The sequence below is a fragment of the Ovis canadensis genome, chromosome 1 (genome assembly GCF_042477335.2).
Source record: "Ovis canadensis isolate MfBH-ARS-UI-01 breed Bighorn chromosome 1, ARS-UI_OviCan_v2, whole genome shotgun sequence".
Taxonomy (NCBI): domain Eukaryota; kingdom Metazoa; phylum Chordata; class Mammalia; order Artiodactyla; family Bovidae; genus Ovis; species Ovis canadensis.
The window spans coordinates 189,473,376-189,486,034 of record NC_091245.1 but is presented as its reverse complement, the minus strand read 5'-3'; the positions used below and the strand labels follow the sequence as shown (position 1 = coordinate 189,486,034).

The 12,659-nt window shown below is 38.6% G+C and overlaps 1 protein-coding gene across 6 annotated transcripts in view; it reads left to right on the top strand.

Annotated features, from left to right (window-relative positions):
* The first annotated feature begins 855 nt into the window (after positions 1-855).
* Positions 856-12,659, top strand: part of GOLGB1 (golgin B1) — a 77,088-nt gene continuing 65,284 nt past the window's right edge. For 4 of the 6 annotated variants that reach the window (XM_069554702.1, XM_069554684.1, XM_069554676.1 and 1 more), the window contains exons 1-2: positions 856-1,092; positions 12,380-12,474. In XM_069554702.1, the coding sequence (XP_069410803.1) occupies positions 12,382-12,474 (93 nt within the window). In that variant the 5' untranslated portion in view covers positions 856-1,092; positions 12,380-12,381. Of the gene's footprint in view, positions 1,093-1,544; positions 1,710-12,379; positions 12,475-12,659 lie in introns of those variants that run through there. The other 2 variants (XM_069554669.1, XM_069554692.1) reach the window with 2 other exon arrangements.

Here is a 12,659-nt window from a genome sequence, read left to right as displayed (position 1 = left end):
TTATTTTCAAAAGGGCAGGAACTTTTCTTTCTTGATTGCAGCTATATGTACAGGCCCAAGAAAAGTACACAGTAATTACAGGCTATTACAATTTTAGATGGGTAGCGAGCAGAGGCCTTACTGAACCTCAAAGGGTTATGTAAGGATTAGGGTGAGGATGCATACGGTGGGCTCAGTGCCTGGTACACAGTAAGACTCAACAATTCAAATGCATGTTTCCCGCGCTGTTACCGGAGCGCGTCATTGACTCCTGTTCCAGGAACCGAACCCTCAGCCTCTGCTAAGAGCCAATTTAAGCTCCACTTCTTAAAAGGCATTTCCTAGTATTCACCGTTCTCTCTCTCCCTCACGTCCTTAGAAACACCTCTGATCGTTTCATACAGACGCCAGGTTCTAGCCCGAGTTTCATTAGTAAGTCACTGTCTTTGGGCGAGTCACTTTAACTTGATTCTCATTTTTCATCAGTAAAGGGAAAAGGTCATATTAGACAACCTACTTTCCGGCTGTAATATTTTATGACCCCACGAGCAAAACTCACATCCCCATTCCCTTCTCACGTCTCATTCAACAATCCTCATGGCAGCTGATTCCCGCTGTGCAGTGTCTCTGCAAAAGCCCAAGCCGTAATCTAAGTCAGGCACGGTCAACCTCGTGCAGGAATTAGAAAAAATCAGCCGACCCATCTCACTTTGGAAACACCTGACCCTAAACAGAACGCCCGCCCTCTCGGCATTTCCGGCTCTTCCACAGATTTTCTTCCGGAACACTTGCTCGCGTCTGACTCCGCCCTTGCTCCGCTCTTCAGAGACCATTGGCTGTTTCTTTGAGGAAGCGGAGCGTTTCCCGACATCGATTGGTCTCTTGCATTGTTGATGGGTTAGTTACAAACAAGGCGTGCCTGGTCTCCCTGGTAACGTCCTGCCGACCATCCTGATTGGTCCATATCCTAATCCTATCTTCCGTCCCAACTGCTAGTGGCTGAGTCCCTTGGCGGGGCGCGGCGGTGGTAGGTGTCGCGTACGGGATTCTTGAGCTGACGTGGCTTAAATTTGGGAGGGGGCAGCTGGAGCCTCCGGCGACAGCCTCTTCCAGGTGAGTGGGGGACATTCCCCAACTCTTCGCCTTCTTGAGTCTTGTAACGGTCACCCCCGCCACAGGCCCCGCGGGGCTGCCGAAGCAGCTACACTCGGTCCTCTCCCCGTCCCGCCTCTCCTGATTCAGCCCAGGATCTGGCCTTTCTATCCGCCTCCCTTCACCTACCAGGCCTAGTTGTAATCGTCCACACGCCGGCTGGCCCCGCCGGATGGCTTCGGGGTCGCGCTATGCGGCCTCTAGACACATATCCACTGTCTGTCCCCTTCCCAGGAAGTTTCTCCTCCGGGAGCGGTGGAGAAAGGCGTTCCGGACAGTCCTCTCCTCACGGCCTTGTTCCCTGAGCGGCCTTCGCAGGCTGACCTGCGTACGCAGCAGCCAGCGTCGGGGAGAACCTGCCGGGGCCCTGCGCTCCGGCCCTAAACAAACTTAGAGTCGGGAAGGGGAGGCGGGACCCAAACAAATCGAAAGTCTTGAGGGCAGAGATCGCAGAAACGTTGGGAATAATAATGCTGAAGAGGGCCTATAGAACGATCCCGCTAATGAGTTGCTGGAGAGATGCAGAGAAGGGGACTAATCGTGCGATCCCATCAACACTAAAATCCCAGGAATCAGAGGTGGGCAGGCTGTAAGAGGAAAGGGAATCCTGAAGAGAGTTGGGGTGTGTGTGGGGGGGGGCGGGGGGGCTTGATCTTGATTTGGTGGTGTGGATTGTGTTTATTCTGCATAAGAGGAGTGACGTGTAGGAGTGTGAAAGGGAGGATGAGCCGCTGGACAACTGAGGAATTTTTGTCCGACTTAAGGAGTTCCAGTTGGTCTGTAGGGAGAAGACAATTTAAGAGGGCCAGGGATATTTAAAAATCACTGGATAAGTACTTTCACTTTTGGAAATAGTTGGAAGTTTTCTGAGCTTTTAAAGAATCTCAATATATACACACTGCTATTTTTTAAAATGGATACCCACCAAGGATCTACTGTATTATAGCACAGGGAACTCTGTTTAATGTTACGTTGCAGCCTGGATGGGAGAGGGGTTTGGGGGAGAATGGATACGTGTATATGTATAGGTAAGTCCCTCTCCCCACACTTGAAACTGTCACATTATTAATCAGGTATATTCCAATAGAAAATGAAAAGTTAAAAAAAAAAAAGAATCTCACAGTTCTGAACAAGCTGGCAGTGAAGAGCTCCATACAGATAGTCTGGAGGTGTTTTCAAAAGAATGAAGGAATTAAATTGGGATGGTCAGAATTATTATGAATGGTCAAATCAGGAAATGTTCTTTGGGGAAGTGACAGGATATGATCATGGATTGATACTGGAAAAAACTGAAGAGAATTCAAAAACTTCTTACACTGTTACACAGCTTTTAATTTTTATCCTTTGACCATGAAAGGATCATTTATGCTTTCCTCTTAACTGTGTTAAATTTGTTGGACTATGTCAGTAGTTTCCAAACATTTTTGACTGTTTGCTCTATCAGTAAAACATGTTTGAGCAACCATCCTCTAAATACTGTATACTTAATTATAAATAGTATATTAATAGCACTGTAAATATATTATTTATAAACTATACAAAAACATATTAAAAAGGATGAAAAATTCCTCCTCATTTTCTGGGACACTCCCAACCCAATCTAGAGATTACATAAAGGTGTTTCCTTACTTTTTGCAAAGTGTTTGCATCTCTGAGGACTTCCAGAAGGGGAGAACCCTTTTTCATTTTTTGAGGACGTCCATTGCTCTGGGATGCAGCCTTTCTTAAAATTAATCATCTTTAGGATGCAATTCTTTTTTTTTTCTTCTGTTTGAATCTTAAAAGTGTCTTTCTTTCCCCTTTGTACTAGTGGATTAATTAAAGAGATGCTGATTTTATTCTTGTTGATAAAAAATAATTCATAAACTTCTCTAGCTTAACAACTATTAGAAATAAGTTATTTGGGACACATCTCCCCACTGATCATTACATACTGGCCTATTGTTAGGAACCACTATTTGAAAGGATGTTAGGATCTGTAATACTCCGTTTTTAATTAAGGTAATATAAAATCAGCAATACGTGCTTTCGGTAAAAGTAAATTCACTACAAAAGGATATCAAAACAAAGATCTCTTTCTTTGCTATATACTGATCCTTTTCCCCATTCTCTACTTCCCAGAAGTATGCACTGTAAATAATTTCTTTATTGTTAAGAAATTTTCTAATCATATTCAAGCACATTTGTATTAAACATCTCTCTCCTTTTCTCTCTCACACAAGTTGAATAATAATGTAACTGTTATCTTACACTATTTTTTCCCTATCTTAATACTAAAAGGCTGTTCTGTTAAAAGCTTTGCCCTGTAGAAATATCAAAATATATTTAGCCTGTCCCTTACTGATGGACATGGAGATTGTTTTCAGTCATTAGCCATCCCAAATACCGCTGTAGTGAATAGCATGTACATATATCCTTTGTGCCCTTGCATGAGCCTATCTGTAGTATAAATAATATGGAATTCTCTGGGGCCCTACCACTCTGAGTCATTTCACTTTACTACTGTTGGGGGAAAAAAAAAAGTGGTTATGTAACTATAAGTATATATAAGCATATGAGTGCCCTCATGCCTCCAAGCCCTATTTTCAGCCCCAGTGAAGAATGTTGGGTGATGAGTTTGCTCAGAAAATAGATTATCATCTGTTTCTCTACCAGTCAAGAAGCTTTGTCGAGCTATGTGACTGGGAAAATTAGCCTGCCTATGCCTTAGTTTATTCACATTAATACTGGGGATATCCAAAGAACCTCCTTGGAGTTGTTTTAATAATAAAATAAGTAAAATGATGAGGATAAATAATTATAAGTAAAGTGATTAGAGTAATACTTAGTGCATAGTACTGTGTATATAGATTATATTACTACCATTTATTTCTAAATTTCTTGAATGAAAACAGTAGTTTTTTATATCATGAAAAATAGTTTTTCATTTTCTAATTCTAAAATTATATCATAATATTGCATATGATTTTCCCAGCTATATAGCACCATTCCTATTAGTTTCTCAAACTGGTTGAGGATCACTTCGCATTAAGGAAAACTACTGAGGGGCAATTAAACATGCATTGAATAAGTTTGAGGAGTGACCTGGAACTATAACCATTTTCTGTGTTGTTGTTTCAGTGGGAAAATGTGACTAAATTCCAGAGCAAATGGTGTGTATGCATGTAGTCACAGACATATAGTCACTGTCTTCAGTTTATTTTCCCATGCATTTTGTACTGGATTCTCTGTGGTTAGGGACATACTGTATATTTCTTTTTATATTTTTGTGATTCTTAGCATAATACTCCACACGGAGTGGATATTTTTAAAATTATTATTAGCAGTGAAGACTGAGTAAAGAAGACTCCTTAGATTCTAAATGCCACCTCAACACAAAAGTGTTGAGATCCTGTGGCAGAGTTTGTAGAAGGTGTGGCCAGCACTGACTTTGACAGATTGTTTTATTTGCCTGAATGTTTTATTGAACTACAGCCTTGGCATAAAGCTTTTTATTTTATTCTTTTCCCAGGTTACTATTTGTGATTTTGGTGCTTTATATAATAACAGCAAGAGCGCCAATTGTCCCGTAGTCACAGATATTCCTCAAATGAATTTATTACTATATATTTCCTCCTTTACTAATTTTTATATGTGCATTTACCAATTTCTATCCCACAGTGAGCCTATCAGAGGCAGAGATCCATCTTTCTTCATTTAACTTAAGCATGGCTACTTGTGGCTCTCTTGCCCTCAAGTCCCCAACCTCTGAGCTGCCTAAAGCACTTAACTGTAGGTGCCCAGGATGGCCTTCATTTTACACTGCTATGAATTCCTTTAATGTCACCAGCTATAGAAATCACTCTTGCATCATAGAGTCATAATACTGGGCATTAGGATGCTCCTTGTTAATCGTATTCATTTTAAGATGTGGAAACTGGCAAGTGACTTACCAGTATAATATAACGTTGTGCTGGAGGCGGGACTGAAAGCTCAGTGCCTGGCTCCCAATTTTTCGCTCTTCCCACTGTGCCATCTACTCAGGACCTCTCAGGGTTGTTGAATCAGTCTTTGAGAAATTCCTTTTACTTTGGCCTGAAGCAATTCTTCCCTGATACTGATCTTTCCCTTCAGATATAAAAATTTTTAAACAGTTGTGAGTGAACACATTTTCCATTGAATGAGCATTTATCTTATTCAGTAATGCTTATTTAGCTGAGGGATCTTTAAAAAGTTTTAGTTTCTCTGAGTGTCAGTTTTTTCATCTATAAAAGATGAGGATGATGATAATATCTATTTTGCAGATTTAATGATTGGGAAAAAATGTATATAGAGTGTTTGATACAGATGTTCAGTAATTGTTACCATTAATATTATCATTATCCTATGTTCATCTGTATGTATTGTTCATGTGCAATAATTCGTAGGATGCTGACCCTTCTAGACATCCAAATCTCATATGTTGTAATAGTGGATTGGGGGCAGTGTTAGCTTTGAGAAATATTCACGATTTAAATTTTATATTTGGAAAATGAAAAAATTCATATTTTCACAGTAGAAAATACATGTCAATCACATTCTGCGTGGCTAATGATGATATGTAAAAGATTTGATCTAGGCATACCATCCTGGGTTTTTTTCAGTTTCTGTTGAAGAACCAAGGCCTTTTCCCCACAGTCTGGGAACTGCACTTTCATGGAGCAGTTCAGCGTATTTCTCTGTCCTCTGCATTTCTTGGAAATTGGCAGCTGGATCCAGAGAGTTTACCAGACTGAGATTCAATCCCTTTGGGAAGTCTATAGGTGGTGGTGTGTTCTTTCATCAAATGGCACATGATGTCTGGTTTTGCTCTTCTTTGAGACTAGCAGCTCACCATGTTCAATGTCTAGATCCATGAATTCATTAGAGTTGCAAAATATTAGACTAGATACTCCAGTTCTACCATTGTTTTCATTTGTTACCTGGAGTAACTTTATAAGTAGAGATGTGTCCCCTCATCTACTATTTGCTTCCTAAGTGGTAAAGTCCAAATAGAAAAGACAAGAAAATCCTTGTACTTAACCTAGTTTTCACAATTCTTAGTTCAGATGATGACCAGTTTATTATTATGAACTTGTGGATTTTAATATTTTGGTGGATTTAAATATCTTTTGCAATTTAATTCATATTCTTATTAGAAACTCAGTTGTTCCTTTGTCCTGTGGGAACTTCTTCAGTTTGTCTCTTGGGCCCCTTTAACATGACTCTACATTAGTCTTTGATAGTTTCCTTGCTGTTTTGTGTGATAAGATGTTTCAAGCTCATTTTTTGCCATTTCCTGCTTCAGAACTGAAATCAGTCATTTTCTCTAAGAAGCCCTCCTATTTTATTTTTAAAGTTACTTCTGTCTTTCTTTTTTTTTTTAATGGGAAATAGTGTTTTAAGACTCCAGTCTAGGCACTAGAGATATTTATTGCTTTTCAGTTTGTCATTGTTTTTTCAATGGACAGAGCTAGGAAAATATATTTACTAAGGTAAAATACCCTGTAGGTTCATAGTAACACTTTTGCTTGAAATTCAAGATTAGTTTTTACTTGGGGATTCTTAATTTTTTTTGTATTATATGTCTGTCTCCTTTTTCCATAATGAGTATATAATAGAATTACTATGCCCATAATTACTTTAAGTCCACAGGAAGCATATAATAGTCAAGGAATAATAATACTGATAATGATCACCACCAATTTTGATTTTTAAAAATTTTATTGTTTCTTTTACATATGCTATTCATGTTTTCCCCAATTTTTAAAATTGGAGGCCTATATGTTCTCAGAGCATAGAATCATTAAATACTATTCTCTCTCCATCCTGGCCTTAGTTCTGTGAGTAACATATTTAGTGCTTATCATCAGTCCTTATGATGATGTTTCTTAAGTCATTTTGGTTGTCTCAAGCTCTCTCTCTTAACAGATGCCTTAGGAAAGGCTCCTGGGAAATTTTATCATGAATTTTCTTGCAAGTTCATAACATTCTGTCTGTGCTCCTTACATATGCAGGTCATTTTTGCTAAAAATAAAATCTTTAACTCGCCTTTTCTTTCCTTAAATATCTCAAGTCTGTAACTCCATTTTTTTTTTCTGACAAAAATATTACTGTTGAAAAGTCTGAGAGTCTTTTTGTTGTTGCTGTTGTTGTTGTTGGCTTATAAGTTACATGATATTTCAGCCTAAATCTCAAAGGATTTTAAAAAATTTTACTAGAATGTCTTGCCGGTCGTTTTGGGTTGATATTCTCAGGTACCTGATGGCTTCTTTCAATATGTTACTTCAAATCTTTAAAAAATTTTTAGAGAAGTGCTCTTGGACTTTGTTTTTGTGTGTGTGTGTTCGGTACCTTTGCGTTGGTTTTCTTTTTCAGGGAATCCTATTATCCTCCTTGCCTACCTTCAGTATGTATCACTTCTCTTGATTCCTTCTTTACTATTTATTTCTTTGAATTTTTAAAGAAACAAGTTATTAGGAATAATTTTAAATTCATCATAGAAAGTATACAAAGATAATTCAGAGTTCACTGTCCCCCTCACGCAGTAGTCTCTAATGTTAACACATTACATTCATAAAAGACATTTGTCAAAACTAGGAAACCAATACCGGTGCACTACTATTAACTAAACTCCATACTTTGGATTTCACTCCTTTCTCCATTGATGTTCATGGCTGCTGACTGATCAGAGTGGTAGTTGCTGAAAGTTAGAATGGTTGTGGCAATTTTTAAAAATAAGGCAGCAATGAACTTTGCTGTGTCGATTAACTCTCCTTTGATGAACAAATTCTCTGTAGCATGCAGTGCTGTTTGATAGCATTTTACACACAGTAGAATTTCTTTGAAAACCCTGCCACTACTTTATCAACTGAGTTTATGTAATACTCTAAATTGTTGTAGTTTCAACAGTCTTCATAGTTTGTTCACTGTAGTAGATTCCATCTCATGAAACCGCTTTCTTTGCTCATCTAGAAGCAGCAACTCCTCATCTTTACAGATTTATCTTGAGATTGCAGCGATTCAGTCACATTTTCAGCCTCTACTTTTAGTTCTATTGATAGTTCTCTTACTATTTCCATCACAGTTGCACTTACTTCTTCCACAAAAATCTTGAGCCCCTTAAAGGTCATCAGTGAAGGTTGGACTTGACTTCTCCCAAACTCATGTTAGTGTTTGTGAAAATGAGACAAGAAAGGAGGTCATTAATCACAGACCAGTGACTAGGGAGGTAAGGCTTACTTTATAAGATTCAGCCTTATAAATTCTTTGGGCCTCAGCTCCCTTCCCTGGAGATAACAGTATTATTTTCTTCATGGTATAGAGAGAACATCTTCCATATGAGTGTTTTAGCTGTTCCTTTTAGGAAGAAAAGGGGAGATCAGCACACTCTACCTGTACCTGCTGTTTTCCAGCTGTCTTTAGCTCAAAAAATAATCCTTATGCCAAGTGGCATATTTTGGAATGAGTGGCACATTCTGCTACCCTTTGGTTCCCCCTTCTTCCTTGGATGACTGTGAATCTTGTGGCTTGGATATTTTTTCTATATCCATGTTTACTCTGGAGTTTGTGGGAAACTGTGTCTCATTATTTGTTGCTTGTTTGTTTTGGTAAAGACTGTCTATGGGTTTTTAAAATTTTGTTATCTAGTTGTTTTGTCTATTTTTATATGGGAATTTAGGAAGATCCAAAAGGTATGCTGTCTGCTACTGCCATCTTCTCAGGGTCCCATCAGTTGGTTGGTTTTTTTTTTTTTTCCTGCTATTATTCTTAACAGAGTCTGAAAAATCTAAAGATAAAGTGATTATGTTTGGTAAGTTAGGTTCTATTATGACTCTTTGATTAGTACAAATTTCTGTGCCTAATAAAGACTCTTTAGTTATAGTGTTCATTTCTATCAATAATGGTTCCTACAGAAAATTGAATCACTAGAGTTGAAAGTTTAGAATCTGTGTCCTGGTGAGTTTTGTTTGTTTTCTTAACAACTGTATTTATGAGTCTCATAACTTGATGAGTGATTATTATGTTCCTTCAGTTCAGTCACTCAGTTGTGTCTGACTCTTTGCGATCTCATGGACCTCAGCACGCCAGGCCTCCCTGTCCATCGCCAACTCCTGGAATTTACTCAAACTCATGTCCACTGAGTCGGTGATGCCATCCAACTATGTCATCTTCTGTTGTCCACTTCTCCTTCTGCCTTCAATCTTTCCCAGCATCAGGGTCTTTTCAGATGAATCAGTTCTTTGTATCAGGTGGCCAAAGTATTAGAGTTTCAGCTTCAGCATCAGTCCTTCCAATGAATATTCAGAACTGATTTCCTTTAGAATGGACTGGTTGGATCTCCTTGCAGTCCAAGGGGCTCTTAAGATTCATCTCCAACACTACAGTTCAAAAGCATCAATTCTTTGGCCCTCAGCTTTTTATAGTCCAACTCTCACATCCATACATGACTACTGGAAAAACCATAGCTTTGACTAGATGGATCTTTGTTGACAGAGTAATATCTCTGCTTTTTAATATGCTGTCTAGGTTGGCTATAGCTTTTCTTCCAGGAAGCAAGTGTCTTTTAATTCCATGGCTGCAGTCACCATCTGCAGTGATTTTGGAGCCCAAGAAAATAAAGTCTCTCACTGTTTGCATTGTTTCCCAATCTATTTGCCATGAAGTGATGGGACCATGATCTTAGTTTTCTCAATGTTGACTTTTAAGCCAACATTTTCACTCTCCTGTTTCACTTTCATCAAGAGGCTCTTTAGTTCTTCTTTGCTTTCTGCCATAAGGGTGGTGTTATCTGCATATCTGACGTTATTGATGTTTCTCCCAGCAGTCTTGATTCCAGCTTGTGCTTTATCCAGCCCCGCATTTTGCATGATGTACTCTGCATAGACGTTAAATAAGCAGGGTGACAATATACAGCCTTGAGGTACTCCTTTCCTGATTTAGAGCCAGTCTGTTGTTCCATGTCCAGTTCTAACTGTTACTTCTTGAACTGCATATAGATTTCTCAGGAGGCAGGTTAGGTCTGGTATTCCCATCTCTAAAAATTTTCCAGTTTGTTGTGATCCACACAAAGGCTTTGGCATAGTCAATAAAGAAGTAGTAGATGTTTTTCTGAAACTCTCTTGTGTTTTCGATGATCCAGCAGATGTTGGCAATTTGATCTCTGGTTCCTCTGCCTTTTCTAAATCCAGCTTGAACATCTGGAAGTTCACAGTTCACATACTGTTGAAGCCTAGCTTGGAGAATTTTGACCATTACTTTGTAGTGTGTGAGATGAGTGCAATTGTGTGGTACTTTGAACATTCTTTGGCATTGCCTTTCTTTGAGATAGGAATGAAAACTGACCTTTTCCAGTCCTGTGGCCACTGCTGAGTTTTCCAAATTTGCTGGCATATTGAGTGCATCACTTTCACAGCATCATCTTTGAGGATTTGAAATAGTTCAACTGGAATTCCATCATCTCCACTAGCTTTGTTCGTAGTGATGCTTTCTAAGGCCCACTTGACTTCTCCTTCCAGGATATATGCCTCTAGGTGGGTGATCACACCATCGTGGTTATCAGGGTCATGAAGATCTTTTTTGTATGGTTCTTCGGTGTATGCTTGTCACCTCTTCTTAATGTCTTCTGCTTCTGTTAGGTCCATACCATTTCTGTCCTTTATTGTGCCCATCTTTGCATGAAATTATGTTCCTAAGCACTTGTATATGACTCTTACATTGCCATTTCACTAGTTAGTTATATATGGCCCTATGTTGCCCTCCTAGGTGTGATTCTCTCCTCCTTTCCTGTTGTACGCATCTTTTCAAGATGCCATATACTGCTTGTCTTAGTAACCTGTTATAGAAACAAAGAGCTCCCCTGGTAGCTCAGCTGGTGAAGAATTGGCCTTCTATGCAGGAGCTCCCAGTTCTATTCCTGGGTTGCGAAGATCCCCTGGAGAAGGGACAGTCTACCCTCTCCACTGTTGTTGGGCTTCCCTGGTGGCTCAGACGGTAAAGAATCTGCCTGCAGTGTGGGAGACCTGGGTTTGATACCTGGGTTTGGAAGATCTCAACCCACTCCAGTATTTCTGTCTGGAGAATCCCCACGGACAGAGGTGCCTGGCAGGCTATAGTCCATGGAGTCACAAAAAATTGGATATGACTGAGCGACTAAACACAGCATAGAAACAAATGTCTTGCCATTTCTTAATTGGGGACCGTGGCTGCCCTAAACACTATTAATACTCTAAGTGAAAGAAAATGATAGCAGTCTAGTTTTATTCAAGTGCCTGTTTTGTGCTATAGCTTTTACATTTCTGTTTCTTCTTGCTAAGTATTTTAAAACCCAAATAATATTTTGTTAGCATAAAATTTACCATAATTGTACATGATAATGCTATGCACGGTCCAGTTTATTTTTATTTTTCCTATCAGAACATTAATATTCTCACTTTAAAGGGCTTTATGGACTGGCGAGTGATACTGATCTAAATGAATGAATGATTAAATGAGGAAGAAAAGAGAAAGAGTATGTGTGGGGGGCTGGTTTTCAGGTTCTGTTTCTTCTTATGTGAGATTTGGTGGCTTGTTATCTTTCAAGGCCTAGTTCATCTATGTTGATGAATTTATAGGCATAGAGTTATTTATAGTTTTCCTTAGGTCAGTAGTAATGTTTCTTTCCTCTTTCATATCTGATGTTAATAATTTGTGTCTTCTCTCTTTTTTTGTTGTCACCCTAACTGAGCTTTGTATATTTTATTCATTTCTTCAAAGAATCAACTTTTGGTTTTATTCATTTTCTCTATTTTTCTGTTTTCAGTTTTATTAATTTCGGCAGGTAAAAAGAAAAACATTTGTTGAACGATGAGGTGTATTTGACAAATTAGAAGTGGACAGTAGTCTGACAGGGGAAAGAATAGTTAGAATTCCATGTTTGCCCATGAAATTATGATTAAATGAAACCTGTAACCATTAAAGATAACCTTTAGGTATATTATTTTGCACTAACAATTATGTATTTGTATTTCATTTAAAAAATATTAGTGATGGTGCTTAAAAATCTCTGTGTAGTTATCACTGAAAAGAACAGTGTTTTACTACACTGTACATACTCAGAAGCCTTTTTAAAGCCATCATCATGCTGTGTAGTCTAATATATATGTGTATATCACCTGCACAGTTTTCTTATTTCACTTCTAGATGATACAGTTACCATCATAGGAGAAACATGTGTCCATTTGACTAATTCTTATGTTTTCTTTTCTTGCAGAAATGCTGAGTCGACTGTCGGGATTAGCAAATGTTGTTTTACATGAATTATCAGGAGATGACACTGATGAGAATATGAGGGCTTCCTTAGAGCCTGTGAGTAGCTCTGTTCTGTTTAAGCTGATGAGATGTATATTCCATGTTCTTCTGATGACAAGGATTTAAGATGAAAGAGAGTGAGCAGCCTCCCTTATGCTAGGTGGAAGAGAAGATTAAGAAAAACATTGAGGCTTTGTAAATGCTCCTTTTCCTGTAAGGTTGTAGCCTGTAAGGCCCAGTAG